The 26,617-nt window shown below is 42.0% G+C and overlaps 2 protein-coding genes across 15 annotated transcripts in view; one reads left to right on the top strand and one right to left on the bottom strand.

The window, feature by feature from the left end:
* Nucleotides 1–8,266, bottom strand: part of SGCE (sarcoglycan epsilon) — a 79,656-nt gene extending 71,390 nt beyond the window's left edge. For 11 of the 14 annotated variants that reach the window (XR_014066082.1, XR_014066083.1, XM_081531503.1 and 8 more), the window contains exon 1: nt 532–708. Coding sequence is in view for 9 of the 14 variants with exons in the window: in XM_081531503.1 (XP_081387629.1) it covers nt 532–640 (109 nt within the window). In the remaining 5 variants the exon portion in view is untranslated. Of the gene's footprint in view, nt 1–531; nt 709–7,641 lie in introns of those variants that run through there. The other 3 variants (XR_014066081.1, XM_081531499.1, XM_081531496.1) reach the window with 1 other exon arrangement.
* PEG10 (paternally expressed 10) lies at nt 989–13,585 on the top strand. The gene is given in 3 exon segments (XM_081531494.1): nt 989–1,155; nt 7,300–8,480; nt 8,483–13,585. Coding segments are annotated over 3 exon segments (2,361 nt in total). The 5' UTR covers nt 989–1,150; the 3' UTR covers nt 9,658–13,585.
* Nucleotides 13,586–26,617: the final 13,032 nt, after the last annotated feature.

Consider the following 26,617-nt stretch of genomic DNA (forward strand, 5'->3'; position numbering starts at 1 on the left):
AGAATTAGGCGTTTGAGATGCATATTTTTATGTTCTCTCCAGATCGGATTCAAGAAAAGGGGGAAAAAAAGATGTAGTGTGTTTGTAGAGCTGGGCACAGCTCGACACCCATTTCCTATGAGCTCGCCTCTGGGCCGCAGAGCCCCATTCGCAAGGTAAGCCCCCAACCCCCAGATGGTCGACGACCCCCAGCTTTGAGGCAGGGATCCGGAGAGGTTCATCACCAGGACTGCTGGGGATGGGTGGAGGGCAATGAGAATGGAAACTGGAGATGGAATTTCGGCGCTGCTGGGCAGGGAGGGGCCCGCGGGGGCGCAGAGAAAAAAAGGCCAGGGGTCAAGCCTGGCAAGGGAAACACGGGATTCGAGAAGTGGGGTGCGGGACATCTTGGAGGAAGCGTGCACTGGGGACTCCGCAGCATGAAGGGCTCATGCCCGGAAAATGCACCCAGGTCCCCCAAACCCGGGAAGGGGGGTGGGGAAGCAGCGGCCTGTTGGCCCCAGGACCTCCCGTCGCGCGCGGGCCACTAACCTGTCAGCAAGAAGGTGCCAGTGGTCGCGGGGCTCATCCTTCGTGTCCCCCGACCCTGTCCCGTCCAAGCACAAGGGTCTCCCAGCTCCCACCACCGGGGCAATTGCATTCTTGGCCTGGCTAGGCCGGCCGTCCTCGATTCTCCCTTCCCCTCCCTTTCTTCTTTCCTCCCAGCTCGGCCGGTTCAGCATCAGCATCCTGCACCCCCCTCCTTAATCCCGAACTCCCTCTAGCGGCGGGCCAGTGCAGCGGGGCCATGGCCCCCACCCCCATCTCCCCCATCCCCCCATCCCCTCCGCCCCCGCTCCCCCTCCACCCCCCCCTAACCCGCGGAGCACGCTGGGATTTGGCGCCCCCCTCCTCCGTTCAGCCTATATAAGGCTCCGGGTCGGCGCTCCCGGTACACGCGCTTCAACTTCGGTTGGTGTGTGTCGAAGAAACCTGACTACGACCTGAAGAGACCAGCGGAGACGGACCACCGAACCTCGAGGAAGGTCCGCTGAGCGGGCTCGCGTCCGGAGCCACTCCGGGCGGCCGAGCACCCAGCGGCGCCCACGCCTGGCACAGGTGTGGGACCCCATCTTTCCAGCCTTCGCAGAGGAGTCCTCGCGTGGTGAGTATGCGGTGAGGATGTTTCTTTTTCTTTAAGACCACGTTCATTCCCCGTTCTTATCGAGAGCTGCGGGAGATGGAATAGCGCCCCGAATGTCTCCACGCACACCTTGTCACGCCTTCACTGGCTGCACCCCAAAACTGTGTGGAGAATCCAAGCCTTCAGGGCTTTGGTTTCTAGTACCTAAGTCGAGATACGGGTTGTAGACAGATATGAGCTGCGGACAAACATGAGCTGCAGACGGACATGAGCTACAGACCAATTTGCAGATGTGCTGCAAAGTGATATCCGCTACAAACTAATTGGCGCTTCAGATGCGCTACAAACTGAGCGCTTCAAATGCGCTACAAACTGATAAGCGCTTCAAATGCGCTACAGACCCGATAGGCGCTTCAATGCGCTACAGACTGATGGGCGCATCAGTGCGCTACAAAGCGATGGGCGCGTCAATGCGCTATAAACTGATGGGCGCTTCTTTTGCACTGAAACCAGTATGAACTGCCCCGGTTTATGAATTGCCGCGATTTATGAACCACAGACTGATGACTGATTTGCGCTTTAAATGCGCTACAAAATCTGAGCTGTAGAAGATTAGCGCTACGAAAATGATACGATAGCACTACAACAGCGCCTCGTTGCGCTACAAGACCCAGGAACCGCAGAGGTACACGAGCTGTGGAACGTTTTATACCTAAAATGCGCTACAGAGTAGTAACAGCTGCAGAAATAGACAAGCTGTACTGCTTTGTGCTACAAAGAAACCAGTTGAAGCGGACAGGAGCTGAAGAGTAAGATCACTCTGTTCTTAGAGGAACCCCACCCTTTGTCTCTAACACACCTTTGGAATGGCTCCCACTATGTTTTTCTTCAGGACGGTTCTCTGCATGATGGTGCTGTTAGACAAAATGGAGCCCTGGGCAAAAATTAGTGTTTAACATTCTGCCCACACCATTCCTGCTATGGCAGTGGAGTGGAGGGGCTCTGACTGTAGCGTAAAAGGGAATCTTTTGGTGGTGGCAGGGCTCCCTTGCTTAGTTGCGCTTGATTGAAGTGGTGGTGTAGTTGTAGTGGTGGCGCGAATTGGCATCCAGCAACAGTTTGTGGAAGCTGTTGGTTTGCTTAGTATTGGGAGGCGTGGGGTGGTGGTGGGGGACTGGATCTGGGGGTGATTGCTCTTGTTGCATGAAATGAATCTGGCTGGTGGAGGCTGGTGGGAGGGGTTTGGGGAGGGGGAGATCCAGGGAGAGGCATGCAGCCCGTCTTAGACCTGCCCCGCCCATTCTAGCGCGCCTTCTCTGCAGTATCTGCTTGGAGTGGGCTTAGCGCCGCCCAGCGCCTGCTCTGAGCGCGCCTCCTCTGTGGCGCGCCTTCCCAGAGCGCGCCTTCTAGATCCAGCCTCCCCAAGCCCCACCTTCCCCTGAGCCCGCCTCCTCTGAGGCGGCTTCCCTAAACCCCACCTTCCCCTGAACCCCACCTCCCTTAGGTGGCACCTCCAGACCCCGCCTCTCTCTGAGCCTGCCTCCTCCGAGGTAGCTCGTCCAGACCCCGCCTTTCAAAACTTGGCCCCACCCTGAGCCTGCATCTTCTGAGCTGGCCTATGGCCCCGCCTCTCCAGAGCGCATCTGCGCCTGCGCAGTGTGAGCCCCCAACCATTTCGTCAGGGTTCCCCCCCACCTTTGCGCCTGCGCACCCTTGCTGCCTGAGCCTGGCTGCACAGCCCCGCCCTCCTGCGGTTTCTCTGCTGTGGTTTCTCTTCTGCGCAGGATTTGCCTTTTATCCACTGGTGTCTAATAAATATAAGAATAATATATAAGGACAATTAACAACAATAACAATTATACATGGCATTAATAAGCCACTTTTTATAAACACTTTGTATATATTAAATAACATAAACCCACAATTTAAATTCCTGATAGTGGGTTATGAAGGGTGCTTCCAAACTGACATGGCTGGCGCCTCTAAAGGCAATCTAGCTAAATTTTTTACTACAAATGAAAAATAAAATACTTTAACATTTTTAACTTGTAAGATTTTTTAAAATATTAATAAAAATTTAATTTTTTTAAATTAAAAAACTTTTTAAAGTGTTTTGGACACACTAGTGGACCTTTGTGTTGGGACCCAATGGAATCGTATGCTTTGGTGAATACAAAATAAAGAACAACTTGAACTTTGTTGGTGCTGCTGGCTTGGCCTCTAAAGGAGGATAAGGTGTATTTCTGCATTTTTTTCTTGGAATCTCTAGGGCATTAGCCCTGGCTAACTTGCCTACGTATTATTAATTGGGTCTGGCATATTGTAGGCGTTCATTAAATGATCAGAGTAAAATGGTTTATTCAGTGTCTTCCTCGGTGTGTGCAGGTGTTATCTGATCTTTTGTTCCTGGCTCTTTCTTGTGGTGGTTTGCTGTCCTGTGTTGTCCAAGATGCTGCTTGTTTTATCTTGCTCACATTTAACAGGATCTTAAAAAAAAATTTGCATTTTTAAGCTTGAATAATGTAAGCTGTAATTATAATTCAAAACAGCTAAATTAATTCAAAACACTAAAAATAATTGGCTTTTTTATAAACTAAAAAGCAAATCTAATTATTTAAATTTGGGGCAAGTGGATTACTTAATAGTACATAATTGTTATATTTAAAATTTGTGTAATGTAACAAAGTGGTTACATTACAAAAGATAGATTGAAGATTTTAGCTGTCATTTTAAAATATCTGTATAAAACAAATTTATAGTTTCTGCCAGTCAGATATTTATGTTTCTAATTAAATGAAGAAATTTTAAAACCTGGTTCCATATGTTATAAACCATGAACCAGGACTGTTACAGGGGCATTTGGAAGCATTGGCTCCCCAAATTTGTCACTCCCCACCAATCACGCCCCCCCAATACACACACACACACTGCCTCCATCAAGGATACAGTCTGTGGATAACATATCATAATTACAGCTTCAAGTCCCCAGGTTCCATTTACCCCCCCTTGCCGCCCTAACCCCTCTTCTCTTTGGAAATTCTGTGGCTGCATTATAAAGAGATTCAAAACAATGGTTTTTTAAAATGTGCATATTATTAGAATTTGCATTTCACTAACTGTACAGTTCTCAAAAAGAAATATGGACATTTTCAAATGTAAAACAATTAAGCATTGTTTGGTGAAGCATCATTTACTAGTGTGATGGTTAATGTGTGATGGTTAATGTGTGATGGTTTTTTGCTGCTGTTGTGCTTTGGTGTCTTTCGTGGGGGCGTTGAGGGAGGGTAGGGTGGGGGGAATAGAAAGTTTCAAAAATCATTGTGAAGAGTCAAAAATTAATCAAATGTATTTAATTCTTAAATAGAGTAATACTGAACTGTTTTTCATGTGTAAAGGTGGCATCTGTCCCAAGTGGCTTAGCTATATGCTGTGTGTTCTTTGAGGTTTTATTTTAGGAATGGGGCCTCTTGACCCCACCTCTGCAATCCAGTCCCTACTCGGGAGGCATTAAGGAACCATAGTCCTGTCATTCAAATCAAGTCACAGTGCCCCTGTTGCCTGTCATCTGGTGCTCCAGTTGCTGTTTAAACATTGGTAAACTTTACTTATGCTCTTAACTTGCTTGCCCACTACCCTATCAGTTTTAATGGTTAAACAACTCTGTTCTGGGCAGTTGACCCTTATAGGACTTAAGAGTCCCACCCCAAAATTACAAACCCTGGGGGTGGGAGCCTTAAGCCTGATACTGGCAAAAGTTAGGGACCTCAAACTAGTGATCTCACCGGTCAAATAAGGCTCTGAATTTGTTTGACCGACACTGGATTTAAAAGTCATACAAGAGTTAAAAGAGTTTGGGGGGGGGGTATTCATCCCCAAGTGAAATAGCTGTAGCCCCTCCCTATTGTCCAGTCTCTTTTCACATTTCTATTACCTTCCTGTCCCCAAAAGCGTTTGAATTTTAAGGTCTTACCGATCTTCTGTTTCCATAAACAATTCCATGATTGTTTACTGATTTCCTAATGTATTGTTATTTCTGTCCTGTCCTTGTGTTTTGCAGATGTGAAAACCATCAGACCTGGGCCTCAATAAAGCCCACCCCAGTGACTGTGATTGACATATAGGTGGTTAACCTTTCTGACCTGCTCCAGGCCATGCTGTGAAATGCCTTTTCAGAAGTCTTGTCTCTAACTTTTGAAAGTATTAATGTTTTGATGACAGAAGTGGCACCTGAGTCATCGTGACATGATGCAATGACCTGTGCTTATTAGTTGCTTTTTAATGGGACATTAAAACACTTCATTTAATTAATAAAAATGGCATTATTTTGTGACCTCATATTCTGAGTGTCACCCATGTAATCGTCTTTAAGCAGTTGGACATGAAACAATGTCACAGGCTATGATGTGTTAATTACATCTCATTTTTTCTAAACTTGAATGTCAACGATTAATTGTTTTCATAGTCTAAGTTATTAAAGTAATTAAGTAGCAGTTTAAAAATATTAAAATGGCACAGTAATTCTGTCCCTTAAGGACTCTGCTTGCTGCCACTCCTTGAAGAGGCGGAACCAACAGCCCGGGGCATGAGGGAAAATGGCTGTGGGTGGTGGGGCTGGGGCAGGGGAGGGGCCTAAAGAACTTGGAGGGTCTCAAAAAGAGGAGGAGGAAGGGGTATTTCTCTGTAGCCAGGCACCATGTTTAATTACTATCACCTTTTTCCCCCCACGTACCCTATTGATGAAATATTAGCAATTTTTCACCTAACTTCTCTGAATAGCATGTTTACTTTTGTGGCTTTATTTTACACAATTAATTTGGTGTTTGTTTTTGCCTTGGTGGGTCAGAAAGGAACAGGTGGCCAGGACTGCCAAGTTAAAATGTAATGAATAGGCAGTCTACCGGCTTTATATATTCTATTTTTAAAGTTTTGAGCACTTCTAGTTTTCCAAATATGAACACTTAATGCCCATTTGAAAAATCATTGATGTGTTAAAATAGTTACTCTAAATGAACTTAACCCTATTTCCAGGAAGTACACATGCCCCTGTGTGCTGATTTATTCTATATGTAATTTATTGTCACCCTACCCATAATTAGGGCATTAAGTCCCCTCATCCCTTCCCCCTCACACGTTCACCCCTATGGACACAGTCTTTTTTTAAAAAAAATGAGTATCTTTAGGTGGGATGTGGGACCCAGGTTGCCATAGTTGCAGCCCCTCCCTGTTTTAATCTCAGCCTCATTATACAGAAAGTTGAAGTTTCTGATTTTATTAATAACCTTATTAATATCAGCTAACAGTTGTTGAATATGCACTATGTGCTTTACTTGCATTATCTAATTAAACCCTCATTGTAAGTTTGAGGGACACTATTATCGGGCTTCTTTGAATGTTATATTTTATAGCCCAGCTACTCCTAAGAGGCATCAATCAATAACTGTTGGTTGACTGCATAATAAGGAGGGAAACCAGTATATACAGACAGCTGCTCAGTACCATTTCTATCCCAAAGGGGAACTCTAATTAGGGTCTGAAAAGGAATTTAGACAGTTCTCTGTTGGCTTTGTGGCAGTTGTTGTTTGTTTTGATAACTATTAATAGTTACCTTCTCTGTAAAGGTGGATCAGGGTCCTGACAAGTGGGCCAGAGTGCCCCCCGCCCTTGATGGGTTGATGAATACAGGCATTGTGAGTTTTAACACCCCCCTTCTTTTTCTTGGTTCTCTATTGGCTGGGATAGTAGCTGTTTTTCCCATAATAAGTAGTTATCATTTTGGCTTTATTTTACATAATTTTTTGGTATCAATCTTTGCCTTGAAGGTTTCTTGCTCTGCTTATAAAGTTTCTTATTTGGAGTGTCTACATTATTTATTAGTCAGTAAAGGTAATCATGCTGCTTATAAGAGTTGCGTATTGTTAAATTCTGATGAACAGGTGATTCTTGAGGAGGAAAGGATCATTTGGACATCAAAGAGGAGGATGCTTTTCATTGTCCACAGTCCTAATTGATTAACATCTTTTTTGTGGGGCTTTGGTCTGTTTATTAACTATGGATGTAAACAAGGGGAATAAAGATATACTTTAAATACTCATGTATTTAAAGTACTTTAGCAGATACTTAGTATTGTGGTGCTTTGAATGTATGTGTTGAATTTATGCTTTTATCTTCACTTACAGAAACAAAAAGCTTCTGAAAACCAAAAGGCGAAAAAGTGGTCGGGGAGGCCAGGACACAGGCCTCCATCCCCACAGGAGTGAAGCTACTACGCCTGGGAGGTCTCCTCCCACCCCAGCCATCACCCTGGGGCCCGACTGCCCACCACCTCCGCCTCCTCCTCCTCCCAACGATCCTTCCTCCCCCTCCAACTCCCCCTGCAGCAGCCAGAGGGGCCAGTACAACCCCAACCTGGGAGAACGCCGGCGAGAGGATCTCTCCGAAGAAATCAACAACCTCAGAGAGAAGGTCATGAAGCAGTCCGAGGAGAACAACAATCTGCAGAACCAGGTGCAGAAACTCACCGAGGAGAACACCACCCTCCGCGAGCAAGTGGAGCCTGCCCCCGAGGAGGAAGAGGACGACATTGAGCTGTGCGGCGCCGCAGCCGCTGCCGCCCCAGCCACCCTTCTCGAGGAGGAGTGCCCAGAAGACCTTCCCGAGAAGTTCGACGGCAACCCAGACATGCTGGTTCCCTTCATGTCCCAGTGCCAGCTCTTCATGGAGAAGAGCACCCGCGATTTCTCTGTCGATCGCGTGCGCGTCTGCTTCGTGACCAGCATGATGACGGGCCGCGCCGCCCGCTGGGCCTCGGCCAAGCTGGAACGCTCCCACTACCTGATGCACAACTACCCAGCCTTCATGACCGAAATGAAGCACGTCTTCGAAGATCCCCAGCGGCGCGAGGCCGCCAAACGCAAGATCAGACGTCTGCGCCAGGGCATGGGGTCGGTGGTCGACTACTCGAATGCTTTCCAGATGATCGCACAGGACCTGGATTGGAACGAGCCCGCCCTGATCGACCAGTACCACGAGGGCCTCAGCGACCACATCCAGGCGGAGCTGGCGCACCTCGAAGTGGCCAAGTCGCTGTCTGCGCTCATCGGCCAGTGCATCCACATCGAGAGAAGGCTGGCCCGGGCGGCTGCCACCCGCAAGCCGCGCTCCCCGCCACGCGCGCTGGTGGCCCCTCACGTCAACAATCACCACCACCAGGTAGACCCCACCGAGCCCGTGGGGGGCGCCCGCATGCGCCTGACGCAGGAAGAGAAAGAGAGACGCCGCAAGCTAAACCTGTGCCTCTACTGTGGGAATGGAGGCCACTACGCTGACAACTGTCCTGCCAAGGCCTCGAAGGCTTCGCCGGCGGGAAACTCCCCGGCCCCGCTGTAGAGGGACCTTCAGCGACCGGGCCGGAATTAATAAGGTCCCCCCAAGATGATGCTGCGTCATCTCCACACTTGCAAGTGATGCTCCAGATTCATCTCCCGGGCCGACACAGCCTGTTCGTCCGAGCCATGATCGATTCTGGCGCTTCCGGCAATTTCATTGATCACGAGTACGTGGCCCAGAACGGCATTCCTCTGAGAATCAAGGACTGGCCCATACTTGTAGAAGCGATTGATGGACGTCCCATAGCATCGGGCCCAGTGGTCCACGAAACGCACGACCTGATCGTCGACTTGGGAGATCACCGCGAGGTGCTGTCGTTCGATGTGACTCAGTCTCCATTCTTCCCTATCGTCCTGGGGGTGCGCTGGCTGAGCACACACGACCCCAACATCACGTGGAGCACCCGATCGATTGTCTTTGATTCCGAATATTGCAGATACCACTGCCGGATGTATTCTCCCATACCACCACCTCTCCCACCACCAACACAGCCGGCGTTCTATTACCCGGTAGAGGGGTACAGAGTTTACCAGCCCGTGAGATACTACTACGTGCAGAATGTATACACCCCAGTGGATGAGAACGTCTACCCAGACCACCGTCTGGTGGACCCTAACATAGAAATGATCCCTGGAGCACACAGCATTCCCAGCGGGCATGTGTACTCACTGTCCGAATCTGAAATGGCAGCCCTGCGAGATTTCGTCGCCAGACACGTGAAGGATGGGCTGATCACTCCCACCATCGCGCCGAACGGAGCCCAAGTTCTCCAAGTGAAAAGGGGGTGGAAGCTGCAAGTTTCTTATGACTGCCGGGGTCCCAACGGTGTCACCATCCAGAATCAGTATCCTCGACTCACGATTCCAAATTTAGATGACCAAGCTCACCTGGCGACCTACACCGAATATGTACCTCAAATTCCAGGATATCCGACCTACCCCACCTACACCGCGTACCCGACCTACCCAGTAGGATTCGCCTGGTACCCAGTGGGGCGAGATGGACACGGGCGATCCCTCTATGTCCCCGTGATGATCACCTGGAATCCTCATTGGTACCGCCAGCCGCCAGTGCCCCAGTACCCGCCGCCGCAGCCGCCGCCACCGCCCCCACCGCCGCCACCGCCTCCGTCTTACAGCACCCTGTGAATAGGCATCCTGCCTTTCAGGACCTCCACCCTCAAAATGAACTCCTGTTCAGCTTCTCAATCAGTGACTGTGTGCTACATTGGGCCACTGCACCTTCAGACCAACCTGAGCACAGGTTTTCCTCTGAAATGGTTACAGAAGGTCAGGGCCACCCTGGACTGACACCCATCTCAAAGCACCCACTGACCTCCACTGTTTGGTGGAAGCAACAAAATATTTACCAACAAATTATCGCTGGTTTTCCACCTTAACTGCCAACCTAATTAAAATTCGTAACAAGTTTACTTCCCAGCAAACCCTGGAAACCTGGGTTTTACCTGCTGAAACCTCTGTCACCATGTGAATTATGGGCTGTCGGATTCCTCATTTAACAGTTACTGAGAAGCTGATGCAAACACAGGAAATGCTGTTTTCCTTATGGAGGGGGAGGCGAGGAGGAGGACATGACTTTCCTTGCAGTTGACGTACCTTAACAGCCTTGGAGGAGCGAGGCCTTATTAAGGAAGCCACAATTACTGGTGCAGTGCCAACGGCTTCCGTGATGTTCTGGCTGCACCCTTTGAAACTTCACCATCTACAAACTCCATTTTCATGACTCAAAGAGTGGCAACTCGACCGGTTTTCCAGGGAGCAGGCAAAACCCCTTCAACGGAACACCTCAGGCCTCAGGAAGACGTGCTCTCAGAGGGACGTGTGCATGTTTGAGTGTGCCTTCACATCCTGGTGCAAATCATATGTACCCAATAACTCTGACTTTGTCACAACACCTTACCATCACCATGCCAGCAATGGCTTCCACACAAAACAGAAAGCCTGGTAACCAGAGACTGTTGGTGGCTCCAGGTTGTTAGATATTTGTGAAATGTGATCACCTCTCAGTCATGTATGAGGGCTAAGGCATAGCTAATAAGGACTCCTAAATCCCCGTACCCAACTCTTAAAGGAGAGACTCGGTTAATGGTACCATCTTGACCTGGAACTTCAGAAAGAATTTTCACAAGCATTGTTCACTGGCTGGAAGGGTGTCACCTGACCTGAAGTCTTGGGAGCATCTGTCCTTGTCTCTGCCTCCATATGCACCTGGGCATTTCATTATCAGTCCCCTCACTAGACTATAGCACTGGATGCTTAGGGAGGGGGAGTGTATTTTAGCATCCTCTAGGGGATGGAGCCGATAAGCTGCCAATGAATGGAAGGCCTCAGAAAGCAATCCAAAGCAACAGACGAGTTGTCTTCAATCCAGTGACATCAGCTGGTGTCTCCTGGATGCTTTGTGCTAACCTGGCACTGCCTGACTTCCTTTAGCCTGGTCCCTTGCTACTACCTTGAACTGATTATCTAATCTGTCTCTCTGTTTACTACTGCCACTTACGCTGCTGCAGGATTTGACATCCTTCCTGCCTGGTTGCTGAGACTCCATTTTGCCGCCATGGCATGGAGAAGAAAGAGGCAGGCTTCTGGGAGCAAGTGTTTGAACACACAGTCTCCAACAGTTTGAGCAGTAGAAAACAATATGGTGTATATTTCAAATAGCCTGTCATGAAGAGGAGTCCAGTGGTGAAGTTTCACTTTTCATCAGCATCACCCTTCACATATTCATTATCACTCACCCTTGCATGTTTAAATACTTAAAAGTTTTAGCTGTAGGTTGATAGTGTCCTTTAACCACTGTTAAAGTAGTGACTCTGCTTTCAAAGTTATTTCCATTGAATTACTGTCCAACTCTTACTAAATTAATTAAAATTGATACGTAAGGTAGTGTAAAATAGTTCTTTACTGTGAACTTCTCTTACAACACTGTGAATAAGAGGCTCCTCAGACTGGAGTACTTGTATAATAGTTCATCCTGTTCATCTTCAAACTTCTATTTTAACATCATCTATAGTTTAAATTTTTTTTTTTGATTGGGCCTTTAAAAATCAAACAAAATGATATACAAATTCAAAGAAAATACCTAATTGCCTAATTGGCTATTTAATCCAAAACAACTTTTCCTTTTTCTTTTGCAATGGAATCTGAAAGCTTGTCGGTCACTCATGTGTTCTAGGTTAATTTCTTTTTAAATGGTGCATTTGTGCTTCTGGACTTTTTGAAGCATCAGGTCAATTTACCTCAATCAATCCATCCTCCATACATTTGAATTCAAGTTGCTTTGTGTCAAATTTACAGTTGTCAATTGATCTTCAAGCTGCAGAGGGCCTAGAAATGGGCTACTGTCTGCAGCCCCAGCATGTGCACACGGACATTGCCATCACTGCAAGCGGAAGTCTGGGGACGTGACGACAACCATCATGAGGGAGTGCATGGTGGTGTGGGTTAACAACTCACGGAGGAGATCCCTGACACACCTTTGGCTGTTTTGTAGAGCTTGTGAAAATCTGTTTGGCAGTGTGTACTATGCCTTATAGCTATCATATATTATCTATATGCATAGGTGTTCAAGATAAGTAATCTCAAACTTATTCTATAGAATCAGAATTTTGTTAAGTTTTCTTTCGCTCATGTGTTTTCATCAACTTTGTTTTAATTGAATACTTTAAAAATTTTTGGCATTTTCCAACAAGATGCCTTTATTTGTAAGAAAGGAGAAAGCAAATTAATCTCTAAAGAAGGTAGAAAGGGAGCAAAATAAAGACAAAGATGATACATAAAACATCAAAATTGTTAGCAAAGCCAACAGTCTGCCTTTTGAAACAATGACAAAATTGATTGACTTTTGGCCCAAATGTTCAGTGTTAATTAAAAAATGAAGGAAGAAGATATAAGCTCCCATTGTTAGGCAGACCTGGAGAGAACTAGCTAAGGTCATCATGCTAGGTTGTTGAAACGGAGGAAGTTTATGTACATTTCTGAAGGGTCAATTTAGTTTGAGCAATGAGGTACTTGTAGTAGATACTGGAAAATGGAGAGTTAGTTGGAATAAATCATGAGTTAGCACAGTGAACTTCGGGTGGACAAAGAGGGGCACACATATATAGTGCAGTCAGGATTTCTGTTTAAGTTTGCAGGTACCGTTTGGACTCCTGAATTGATCCAGTCATCAACCACCACAGACATCTAACATCAGAATTCCAAGACTGGCAACAGAGAACACCCTGCTGGAAAGACCTGGGCAGAAATGAAGAGAACCACCTGCAGAGATGAAGAGCCTGATGGGAACCATGCTATGTTTTCATCTTAAAGAAGGAAGGCACATCTGTTGGGATTGAGAGTTCTTTGTTGTTTCAGATTGTAGAATGCTACCAAACTGGTCTGTGGAAACTTTTCCTTGTTTTTATTTTTTTGTTTAATGATTTAATTGGGGATATATATAATCATAAGTATTTTAGGGGGGCTTTTAAGTAATCTTAAGTGGGTGGGATTAGTTAAAAAGCATGCTACTATATATTAGATACCTCTATAAGTAAACATGTGTACCTCCTTGTGATTCTTTACCCTATGATTGCTACCCCTAAAGATTTCAGATAAACTTGAAGGGAACTGCAGGGAGATCAACCTTTTTAGGGCTATTGGACACAGATAGAAACTAGTGGGAGAAAGTTCAGGGATGATTGGATAAATAATCTAATAGAGGCTCTTTGCCCTGAGTATTAACTCCAGGGATTGAGATTGTAAGCAAAGTCTTTAGAGAGTTAAGATAGATGCCCTCTGAGAAATCGTTGCTGGAGTGATATTGATAACGATAGATGGTAAAGATTCATGGAAGTTACAGGAAAGTGATGAATAAGAACAGTTGCTTATGCCCCTGCCAGTGGCCCTTCTCCTTACCCCTGCCCCTTCTTCCTAACTCTGCACTTCCAGCTACCCCTGTGCCACCTCCCTACCCTTCCCCGTTTATTGCTATTTACTCTGTATTTCTCTCTATTTACTAATGTATCGCCTGATGTTATAATAAAAATTCAATAAAGATTTAGTGGTTAAGTGCAAACTGTGTTTTGATCATTTCAGCGTACACTGGACATCGAGTGGACGGGGTTGGGGGAGGATGGGAAAGGGGAAGAAGGAAAGGAGGTGGGGAGGGAGAGGGAGGGGAAGGAGGAAAAGGGGGAGGAAGAGGAAAGGAGGGGTGGACAGAGCGGAGAAGAGGGGGGAGGGAGGGGGAGGGGAAGGAGGAAAAGGTGGAGGAAGAAGAAAGGAGGGGACAGAGCGGAGAAGAGGGGGGAGGGAGGAGGGAAGGGGAGTCTAGAGGATGGGGTTGGGGGTGGGAAGACAGTGGGGTGGGAAGGGTGGGGTGCTATATATCAATCAAGCAACACAGTGTCCATTATTTACCCAGAATATTCCAAGAAATCAATGAAATCATTCCCAATGCAAACCTTTAATGTATAAAATAAAGCTCCACGATTAATAGCAACTCTATGGACATAATATAAAAAACTTTCTAAACTGAAAAACTTTAACATACATTAAGGCCATACAATTAATAGAGATTCTATTGACACGTATAACTATTTTTATATGAATTTGCCATGGGGTCACAGAGTCGGACATGACTTGGTGACTGAAGGACAACAACAACAAACTTGGAATACCTGAGATTTATTAATAGAAAATTATTAAAAACTTAGAAGACATACCAAATGTACTCAGGTATGACATGAAGGGAAATTAGCAGACAGATGTTTTTAACACCAAATAACACTAAAACAGGATCAGAGTTAGCATGAAAATCATCTAAAGTGACATGAGGTTGAGGAGGCACTCATCCTATCGAAGTTTATAACAGTTATAGGATAATAGGTTGCATATAGAAAACCTGAGCTAAAGGTATGATGATAATCATTTCACAAAATATATGTTGTTAAACTACTAAAGCTGTTCATCTTATATATATCAATTAATCGCAATAAAACTGGAAGAAAAAATAACATTGCCTGCTTCTGCCACTCCTTAGAAAAAGAAACCCTGAAAAAAAGGACTCAGTGATGTGCAAGTTTTGAAGGGTTACTGGGTTCATTGATGGGATAATGACGTAAATGCAATCGTTTATTGGGAGTTGCACATGGGAGACGATGACTAAATGGAATGATCTGGGGTAAGGATGGACACACACAACCTAAAAACTTTCACCTTAGAAGCACACCATCCTAAATAGTTACTCATCTAGCCCAGAGTTCATGGGCTTCCACAGTGTGCTGAGTGGTGAGCAGGATTTGCAAAATTGGTAGTGGGACACAATCAAATGCTTACTTGGGGGTGGGCATTACTTAATTTAAACAATATGCTGTTAAAGCTATTAACCAACCACTTTGAAAAGAAATGGAAGTATCCTATACATTCCTGTTTTGTTGCACCTAGACTCCTCCCCTTTCTGACCCCCACCTGGCTTCTTAAACCACGTGATTAAACAAAACTTAAGGGAGAATACACAAACTATAAAAACATATAAAAGCAATTAAGTATTAATGTGGAAAACTTTTTGATCCATACCTCAAAAAATACACTACTGAATTCCAGATAGATCAAGAACTATAGAAAGGAAGAAGCACATAATGGCAGAAGAGGGTAAACAAAATTATTCATGGAATATTCATGGAATTAAATTAGCAATCGCAACTAAGACCAGTGGTTTTGAATTCACAAAGAACTGTTCAACATAATGAAAAAATACATGGTATACACCTATAAAATATGTGATAACTGGCTTATTTACCAAGCAACAAATATTTTCCTAGAGACATTAAATACCCAGCCCCCACCCTTTACTCAATTTAGGGCTTCTTTAAAAATATATAAAGAATAGGGATGGGTAAATAAATAATAAATTAATAAATGTGTGCACATGTATGTGTGTGTGTGCATGTGTGTTCTGGCTTCCTTGAATATATACAGAGAAAAATCTACATGGATAAAAATGATAAATACGTGTATGTGTGTGTTCTTGCTTCCTTTCTGAATACATATAGAGAAAAATCTACATGGATAAAAAATATGTGTGGGGTGTGTGTGTGTTCTGGCTTCCTTGAATATATATAGAGAAAAATCTTCATGGATAAATAACTAAATACATGTGTGTGTATGTGTGTGTGTGCGCACACACGTGCGCCTGTTCTGGCTTCCTTGAATATATGTAGAGAAAAGTCTACATGGATAAATAACAAACAATAACTTAATTAAATAGAATAAATATGCGTGTGTTCTGACTTCCTTGAATATATGTAGAGAAGAGTCTATTTGGATAAGTAATAAATAAATAAATGTGTGTGTGTTTCATGTGTGTTCTGGCTTCTTTGAGTATATATAAAGGATCTAGGTAGATAGATAATAAATATTTAAATCAATAAATAAAGGTGTGGTCAATAAGTATGAATTTCTTTTAATGTGCCAGACACTAGGCTAGCTTTGGGGGACACAATGCTGGGCACAGACCTTGCACTGAGATACTTACTGCACTTAAAGGATAAGTACCCAAGGATTCTCTAGCCAGGGTAACCCAACATTTTAGGCATCATAGTTACCCAAGTTATTTTTGACCAGGCACAATTTAACCATCCTTTACTGCAAGAATCTTGCTTAATTTGTGGCATTAGATATTTTTTCTAGAATACACTAAATTTCTCAAGTATTCATTTTTATTAGCATTTAAATGAGAATTAGAAAGGATCAATAAGAGAAAGAGAGCCTAGATGGCTCTTTTCCTCCCAAATTAATCTAAGAAACCCTTTCAGCACACAGTAAACCTCCTCCCTAATTCTATTCCCAGATAATCACTAGAGATGGATGATATATGTACATCAGAAATCTTGCTTCCTGGAACTCAGGGTAATTTACACAATAATATTTTGATCTAAGACAATAGCGATTATTAATTATTAATTACTCAGAAAGATCATTGATTATTATTTTATATCAGCCTTATAGTCCAAACATAAGACAGTAGCTGGATTAAAATGATCAGTTCTATAACTTTGTATCATTGACTAGTTCTTTTCAAGCAGTCCATGTCATAAACCAAGAATGAAACAGGTGCGAGTTTTACCTAGAGACACACTCGTGAAAGTTTATAATGGATAAAATTCTTTTCAAAAATAACAAAACCATTTTTTTCAATTCTAAGAGGTTTGAACATTACTGAAGGAACCTGATGTTGAAATAAATCTAATAAAAAAAATACAACATCTTGCCTTCTAAGCCTAACCAAACTTAAAGACTATGTATTATTCACTTCTGTAACTTTGAATCACCTGAGCACCACCACCCCAATTTTCATCACTGCCTGCAGTTTTTAAGACTAATAACAAATAGGGTAAAGGCATTTCCTTAGTTTTAGGACCACAGAATCTGTGTATTGAATTATCAATTTTCTATCAATACAACTCTGAAATAATGCCCAATTCTGAGAACTAGGTTTAAGCTTTGTTACTAGGTGCTAAAACATCAAAATCAATGTTAGGTTTGGGAAAGTGTTCACTGATTACCTTTCTCCTCTTTTGAACTTACTTGAGGAATGAACACAGGAAGTTGGATGTGGGTTCAGTTTAGCTCAGTTCAGTCGCTCATTTGTGTCCCACTCTTTGCGACCCCAAGAATCACAGCACGCCAGGCCTCCCTGTCCATCACTAACTGCCTGAGTCTACCCAAACCCTTGTCCATCAAGTCGGTGATGCCATCCAGCCATCTCATCCTCTGTCGTCCCCTTCTCCTCCTGCTCTCAATCTTTCCCAGCATTAGGGTCTTTTCCAATGAGTCAGCTCTTCACGTCAGGTGGCCAAAGTATTGGAGTTTCAGCTTCAACATCAGTCCTTCCAATGAACACCCAGGACTGATCTCCTTTAGTATGGACTGGTTGGATCTCCTTGCAGTCCAAGGGACTCTCAAGAGTCTTCTCCAACACCACAGTTCAAAAGCATCAATTCTTCAGGGCTCAGCTTCCTTTATAGTCCAGCTCTCACATCCATACATGACTACTGGAAAAACCATAGCCTTAACTAGATGGACCTTGGTTGACAAAGTAATGTCTCTGCTTTTTAATATGCTATCTAGGTTGGTCATAACTTTCCTTCCAAGGTGTAAGCGTCTCTTAATTTCATGGCTGCAGTCACCATCTGCAGTGATTTTGGAGCCCAGAAAAATAAAGCCAGCCACTTTTTCCCCATCTATTTCCCATGAAGTGATGGGACAAGATGCCATGATCTTCATTTTCTGAATGTTGAGTTTTAAGCCAACTTTTTCACTCTCCTCTTTCACTTTCATCAAAAGGCTCTTTAGTTATTCTTTGCTTTCTGCCATAAGGGTGGTGTCATCTGCATATCTGAGGTTATTGATATTTCTCCCGGCAATCTTGATTCCAGCTTGTGTTTCTTCCAGCCCATCGTTTCTCATGATGTACTCTGCATATAAGTTAAATAAGCAGGGTGACAATATACAGCTTTGATGTACTCCTCTTCCTATTTGGAAGCAGTCTGTTGTTGCATGTCCAGTTCTAACGGTTGCTTCCTGACCTGCATACAGGTTTCTCAAGAGGCAGGTCAGGTGGTCTAGTATTCCCATCTCCTTCAGAATTTCCCACAGTTTATTATGATCCACATAGTCAAAGGCTTTGGCATAGTCAATAAAGCAGAAATAGATGTTTCTCTGAAACTCTTGCTTTTTCGATGATCCAGCAGATGTGGATTAAAGTAAGTCTTTTTAAAAATTAATTTTTATGGCAATACAATTGACCTAATGTTTTATTAATTCCAGGTGTTCATCAGAATAATTCTACACATGTATATATTATGAAATGACCAGTGGTAAGTTCAGTTAACATCCATCACCACACATTTTTTCTTGTAGTGAGGAATTTTTAAATTTACTATCTTAGCATCTTTCAAATATATAATACATTATTACTAAGTATTGAAACCATCTATACATTACATCTCCAGGACTTATTTTTTTAATAATTGGAAGTCATTTTGAAAACCCTTTGAAAATAATTTTGAAAACCTTCACCCATTTCACATACCCTCCATCCCCTACCTCTAGGAACCACTAATCTGTATCTGATGTATTTTTAGATTCCACAAGTCAGTGAGATCATATAGTGCTTGTCTTCTCCGTCTGACTTATTTCTCTTAGCATAACGCCTTCAAGGTCCATCCAGCTTGTCTTAAATGGCAAGATTTCATATTTTTATGACTGAATAATATTCCATTGTATAGGTGTGTATATATATGTATATATTTTTTCTTTATCCATTCAGCCATCAATGCACGCTAAGAGTGTTTCTTGGCTATTGTAAATAATGTTGCAATAAACACGGGGTTGAAGATATCTTTTTGAGTTAATGTTATCATTTACTTTGCATAAATATCCAGAAGTAGATCATGTGGTAATTCTGTTTTAATTTTTTGAAGAACTTCCATACTGTTTCCACAGTTACTGCAACCAATTTACATTCCCTTTTCCACACATCCTTTCCAACTCTCATTTCTTGCCTTTTGGATGATAGCCATTTCAAAAGGTGTAAGGTGATATCGCATTGTGGTTTTGTTTTGCATTTCCCTGATGACTATTGATTTTGAGTATCTTTTCATGTACCTGTATGTCTTATGTGAAAAAAGAGTCTATTCATATTTCTAACATTTTTATACCAGGTTGCTTTTCTGCTGTTGAGTTGTAGGAGTTCTTCATATATTTTAGATATTAACCCCTTATCAGATATATGATTTGCAAATATTTTCTCACATTTGGTGGGCATATTCAGTTTCTTCATGGTTTCCTCTGCTGTGCAGAAGCATTTTAGTTTGATGTAGTCCCATTTATTTATTTTCACCTTTGTTGCCTTTGCTTTTAGTGTCAAATCGAAAAAAGCATTGCTAAGACTGAGATCAAGGAGCTTATCATCTTTTTTTTCTTCTAGGAGTTAAATGGTTTTGAGTCTGATGTTCAAGTCCTCAATCCATTTAAGTTAATTTTTGTGTATGGTATAAGATAGTGATTCAGTTTATTCTTTTGCATGTAACTTTCCTGGTTTTTTTTCAATATCATTTATTGAGGAAACTATCCTTTCCTCATTGTATATTCTTGGTTCATTTGATGTATATTAATTGACCATATATATGTGGATTTATTTCTTTGCTCTCTGTTCTATTTGATTGATCTGTTTGTCTTCACGTCTATACCATATTGTTTTGATTACTATAGCTTTTTTGAAATATAGTTTGAAATTAGGAAGCAAGACACATCTAGCTTTGTTTTTCTTTCTCTAGGTTGCTTTGACCATTCATGATCTTTTGTGATTCCATACAAATTTTAGGATTATTTATTCTATCTGTGAAAAGTGCCATTGGAATTTTGATAGACACTGCATTGAATCTACAGATTGCTTTGGGCAGTATGAACATTTTTTTTTAAACAACAGTAATTCTTCCAATCCATGAGCCTGGAATATATTTCTATTTGCTTATGTGATCTATTTCTTTCATCAGGATCTTAGCTTTCAGTTGACAGATCTTTGGCTCCTAGGTTAAAATATTCCTAGGTCTATTATTCTTCTTGATGCAATTGCAAATGTGATGGCTTTCTTAATTTCTCTTTCTGATAGTTTGTTATTAGTGCACAGAAATGCAACTGATATTTGTTTATTGATTACGTACCCTGAGGCTTGGCTGAATTTATTGAAAACAGTTTTTGTGTGCAGTATTTAGGGTTTTCTATATATAATATTATGTCATCGTCAAGTAGAGACAGATTTACTACTTCTTTTCCTATTTGAATGACTTTTATTTTTTTTTCCCTTGACTAACTGCTCAAGCTAAAACTTCCAAAACTATGTTGAATAAAAGCGATGAGAGTGGGGGCATCCTTGTCTGGTTCCTGATTTTCAGCTTTGAGTATGATGTAAGCTGAGAGCTTGTCGCATATGGCATTTATTAGGTTGAGGTACATTCCACAAATAATAAATACTGGCAAGGGTGGAGAGAATAGGGAACCCTTGAACACTATTGTGCAAAGGTAAACTGATTCAGTCACTGTGGAAAACAGTATAGAAGTTTCTGCTGCTGCTGCTAAGTCACTTCAGTGGTGTCTGACTCTGTGCTACCCCATAGATGGCAGCCCACCAGGCTCCCCCATCCCTGGGATTCTCCAGGCAAGAACAATGGAGTGGGTTGCATTTCCTTCTCCAATGCATGAAAGTGAAAAGTGAAAGTGAAGTCGCTCAGTTGTGTCCGACTCTTCGAGACCCCATGGACTGCAGCCTACCAGGCTCCTCCGTCCATGGGATTCTCCAGGCTAAAGTACTGGAGTGGGTTGCCATTGCCTTCTCCATAGAAGTTTCTAAAAACACTCAAAATAGAGCTACCAGAGACTCAGCAATTCTACTCCTGGGTGTATATCCGAAAAAAACAGAAACACGTATTTGTAGATACATGCACCTCAATGTTCATAGCAGCATTATTTACAATTGCCAAGATTTGGAAGTAGCCCATGTGTCCATCAACAGATGAATGGATAAAGAAGATGTGGTATATATATATATATATATACACATACATATATACGTATATATATATACACACATATATGTATTACTCAGTTATTAAATAAAATAAAATTTTGCCATTTGCAATGACATGGATTGACGTGCAGGGTATTATGCTAAATGGAATCAGTCAGAGAAAAGACAAATACTGAATGATGTCACTTATATGTGGATTCTAAAATGTAAAACAAACTAATGAATATAAGAAAAACAGAAAAAGACTCAAAGATATAAAGAATGAACTAGTGGTTACCCGTGGGGAGAGGGAAAGGGGAAAGTTCAAGATAGGAGCTGGGAATTAACAACTTAGTGACCAGAGATGTATGTCTTCTGTTACCTGAATGTTATTGACTAGACACATTTCAATATTCACTTTCGTAACAAATGGCTGGCCACAGACATTCGTTTCTGCAAATATCCCCCAATCAGTAATGTTTTAAGAGCTGCAAACTACTATGTATAAAATAAATAAGCAACAGGAATATATTGCACAGCAGAGTTCTCCTGCTGAGAACTTCCCTACCACTCACACACCCCCTCCCCCCAACCAGGGCAAAAAAATAGTATTAACTTCTGTAAATGTGATGGGAAAAAGCTTAAAAAGCGCTTCTTGTCAGGGAATAACGGGCATCTTTCCTGAAGGACCCAGAGATAAAAAGTGAGACAATCTGCTGACCTTCCTGACATGGTGAAATAATGAAAGGTGCACTGTGGTCCAGTTAATTTAAACCTGAACTTACATGTCCGTTGTTTTCTCAATGTCCATTTGTGTCCATCTGAGGATCGAATTTTATATTTTTAGCTTACTCCAGCCCAGGAGGTCATGGTGGATTTTCATTTTCCATGTAGAATTTGCACATTATTTAACTCTTCTAACTGGGGTTAGCTGTAGGCTAGAGAACATTCAAGTTGAGACTGTCCCAACTATTGCACAATTCTTTAATGAATTGGCTTCCCAATTGGCCTGTGGCCAGCTCCCATTAGCAATCCTGCTGACTCAACACTTAGCATTCCTTTGCGCTTTCTAGCACTCATCCTGCTAGCTACTTTACATTTTTAAGAAATTCCTCAAATTTTCAGTATCATTAGAACATCCTGCCTTGTTTCCAGTGCTGTAATAGATTTGTTGCTTTTCGTGTATCATTCCTATTTTTCAGGGTGATCTTAGAGATAAAGGAAAATAATGTCTGTCATCTTAGTGTGGAGGGCACATTTGTTGTTTTTCCACTTCACAATGGGTAAATAAACCAATGGGTAAAATCAGAATGAACAGGCTAACTTAAGACTAAATAGGCATTGGTCTGATTGAAAATTCAGCTTTTTATCAGTATTTTTGGAAATTGTGCTTGTGCCAAGAATAATGGACATGAACATCTTTATTACTTTTAAAATGCAAAGTATTATTTGATGTTTATACAATTTGATGTTTGTACGGTCATTTCAGTACTCCAGAGAAATTTTTTCCTTAGTTCTTTTCTCAGTTTCAGTTCACTCGCTCAGTTGTGTCCGACTCTTTGCCACCCCATGAACCACAGCACGCCAGGCCTCCCTGTTCATCACCAACTCCCTGAGTCCACCCAAACCCATGTCCATCGAGTCAGTGATGCCATCCAGCCATCTTATTCTCTGTCGTCCCCTTCTCCTCCTGCCCTCAATCTTTCCCAGCATCAGAGTCTTTTCCAATGAGTCAGCTCTTCACATCAGGTGGCCAAAGTATTGGAGTTTCAGCTTCAACATCAGACCTTCCAATGAACACCCAGGACTGATCTCCTTGAGGATGGACTGGTTGGACCTCCTTGCAGTCCAGGGGACTCTCAAGAGTCTTCTCCAATACCACAGTTTAAAAGCATTAATTCTTCAGCACTCAGCCTTCTTTATAGTCCAACTCTCACATCCATACCTGACCACTAGAAAAACCATAGCCTTGATTAGATGGATCTTTGTTGGCAAAGTAAAGTCTCTGCTTTTTAATATGCTATCTAGGTTGGTCATAACTTTCCTTCCAAGGAGTAAGCATCTTTTAATTTCATGGCTGCAGTCACCATCTGCAGTGATTTTGGAGCCCAGAAAAATAAAGTCAGCCACTGTTTCCACTGTTTCCCCATCTATCTGCCATGAAGTGATGGGACCAGATGCCATGATCTTAGTTTTCTGAATGTTGAGCTTTAAGCCAACGTTTTCACTCTCCTCTTTCACTTTCATCAAGAGGCTCTTTAGTTCCTCTTCACTTTCCGCCATAAGGGTAGTGTTATCTGCATATCTGAGGTTATTGATATTTCTCCCAGCAATCTTGATTCCAGCTTGTGCTTCATCCAGGCCAGTGTTTCTCATGATGTACTCTGCATATAAGTTAAATAAGCAGGGTGACAATATACAGCCTTGATGTACTCCTTTTCCTATTTGGAAGCAGTCTGTTGTTCCATGTCCAGTTCTAACTGTTGCTTCCGGACCTGCATACAGATTTCTCAAGAGGAAGGTCAGATGGTCTGGTATTCCCATCTCTTTCAAAATTTTCTACAGTTTATTGTGATCCACACAGTCAAAGGCTTTGGCATAGTCAATAAAGCAGAAATAGATGTTTTTCTGGTACTCTCTTGCTTTTTTGATGATCCAGGGGATGTTGGCAATTTGATCTCCGGTTCCTCTGCCTTTTCTAAAACCAGCTTGAACATCTGGAAGTTCACGGTTCATGTATTGCTGAAGTCTGGCTTGGAGAATTTTAAGCATTACTTTACTAGCGTGTGAGACGAGTGCAATTGCGCAGTAGTCTGAGCATTCTTTGGCATTGCCTTTCTTTGGGATTGGAATGAAAACTGACCTTTTCCAGTCCTGTGGCCACTGCTGAGTTTTCCATATTTGCTGGCATATTGAGTGCAGCACTTTCACAGCGTCGTCTTTCAGGATTCGAAATAGCTCAACTGGAATTCCATCACCTCCGCTAGCTTTGTTCGTAGTCATGCTTCCTAAGGCCCACTTGACTTCACATTCCAGGATGTCTGGCTCTAGGTGAGTGATCACACCATCGTGATTGTCTGGGTCGTGAAGAACTTTTTTGTACAATTCTTCTGTGTATTCTTGCCACCTCTTCTTAGATTCTTTTCTGAATCACATCTATGTCCATTGACACAAAAAACGTTAACTTAGATTTTTATATGAAGATGAAAACATTTATTATGGTTATTTTGGAAGGTGAAATTTTGACTGACATTATTTTTGTTTCTAAACGTATTTTCTTTCTTTATTTTTTTTTTAGTTTCTATATCTCTATTTTTTTTAAATTAGTTTATTTTCTATTTTTTAACTTTACAATATTGTATTTGTTTTGCCATACATTAAACGTGGTTTCTAAAGTTTCTACAACAAACACACATGTAATTAAAAGGGGGATGTTTGTTTTCTTTCAGTTTGCTAGACAAATGTTATACCATACCCATGGCTACTTAAGAAAAGTAATTACATTTTTGAGCAGTAAATTTAAGGTATGGAAAATCTAAGGTATGAACAGTCTTATATATTCTGGTTGCACAGAGATTTTTTTGTGAAGTTTAAAACTTCATGCGTTATTTCTTTTCTACTTTTCCTGCCAGCTGCTGACCTTCAAAGTAACATTATTATTGAGATGACTCGTGAGAGTCAGTGTGAAATAGAACATTTTGCTGCTGGAAGTTCTTAGATTGCTTAGTACTATTTGGCAGTATTGGATAAAGGAAGAGCAAAGTTATAAAAACTAAGATTAGAAATTAGCTCTGTCAGCACACCTTAAAAGAACTATAATTTTGTTAGGAATGTGTAACAAAAGAGTCAGTGTTAACTGTTCATTTAACAGTAACATTTATTATGCAGAAGAAATAATGTGTTATTAGCATAGGAAGATGAAATCTCCTCTAAGGTCTAACCTGGCAAATACGTCTTTTTAAAAAATATCTATTTATTTATTTATTTATTTGACTTTACTGGATCTTAGTTGTGTTTGCAGGATTTTTAGTTGTGGCATGCTAACTCTTAGTTGTAGCATGTGGGATCTAGTTTCCTGGACCAGGGATTGAACCTGGGCCCCCTGCATCAGGATGGAGTCTTAGCCACTGGACCCCCAGAAAAGTCCCAAGATAACATCTTTTAAAATAAAAAATATTTTCTGTATCCCTTAACTTGTTTGCTGAGTTGTATTATATGATCATTATTAATCAGAAATAATTTCCTCCTTGTTATCCTTTAAGTAGCTTGTAAAGAGTCCTTTTCACATTAATGTAGAAATATACAGTGTGGCTCAATGTACATTCCTCACAAAAAATTTGGTGGCATCTATATTATTAGTAGGTAATAAAGAATACACATTTTTGCACCTAAAAATAATAATAGAACATGGAAGCTAGGAGTTATGTGTTTTTCCAGAAGTTAAGTAAATAGCTTAGCTATTATATAGTGACCAGTTCAACTCCCAATTTATCACTAATTTCCTGTGAGTCCTGGGAAATCCCTAAGTGTTTTAGTTCTTTTGTATCACTGTTGGCAATACAATGACCAGTTCAATAACATTTGTAGCTATATGATATATTAATTTTGAGATGCTAGAGGTAACATTTATAAATTGAATGGCCTAATGAAAAAAAAGTTGTATTAAAATTGTAATATCTTCAAAACCACCGTGAGGTAATATTTCACACTTGTTAAAACAAGTACTATTAAAAAAAAAAAACAGAAAATAACAAGTGTTGGCAAAATTGGAACCCTGATGCACTGTTGGTGGAAATGCAAAATGTTGTATATGCTATGGAAAACAGTGGCCTCAAAGTATTAAAGACAGAATTAGCAAGCCCACTCCTGGGTATATACCCAAAAGAATGGAAAGCAGTATCTTGACGAAATATTTACACACCCATGTTTATAGTAGCATTATTGACAATAGTCAAGAGTTGGAAGCGATCCAAAAGTATGTGGTACACATAGAAAGGAATATGATTCAGTTTTGAAAAGAAAGGAGATCATGTCACAGGCTAAAACGTACATGAATCTTGAGGACATCATGCTAAGTGAAATCAGCCAGTCACAAAAAGCCAAACTCTGTATTATTACACTTATTCAGTTCAGTTCAGTCACTCAGGCGTATCTGATTCATTGTAACCCCATGGACTGCAGCACGTCAGGCTTCCCTGGAGCTTGCTCAAAGTCATTTCCATCAAGTTGGTGACGCCATCCAACCATCTCATCCTCTGTCATCCCCTTCTCCTCTTTCCTTAATCTTTCCCAGCATCAGGGTCTTTTCCAGTGAGTCAGTTCTTTGCATCAGGTGGCCAAAGTATTGGCGTTTCAGCTTCAGCATCAGTCCTTCCAATGAATATTCAGGACTGATTTCCTTTAGGATTGACTTATATGAGTTATATGATTACATTTATATGTGTTATCTATAGTAGCCAAACTTATTGAACAGTAGAAGAATTGTTACCAGGGGCTGGAATGGAGGGAGAAATGGGCAGTTGTTACTTAACGGACACA

The sequence above is a fragment of the Giraffa tippelskirchi genome, chromosome 10 (genome assembly GCF_054371585.1).
Source record: "Giraffa tippelskirchi isolate mGirTip1 chromosome 10, T2T-mGirTip1v1.2.pri, whole genome shotgun sequence".
NCBI lineage: Eukaryota > Metazoa > Chordata > Mammalia > Artiodactyla > Giraffidae > Giraffa > Giraffa tippelskirchi.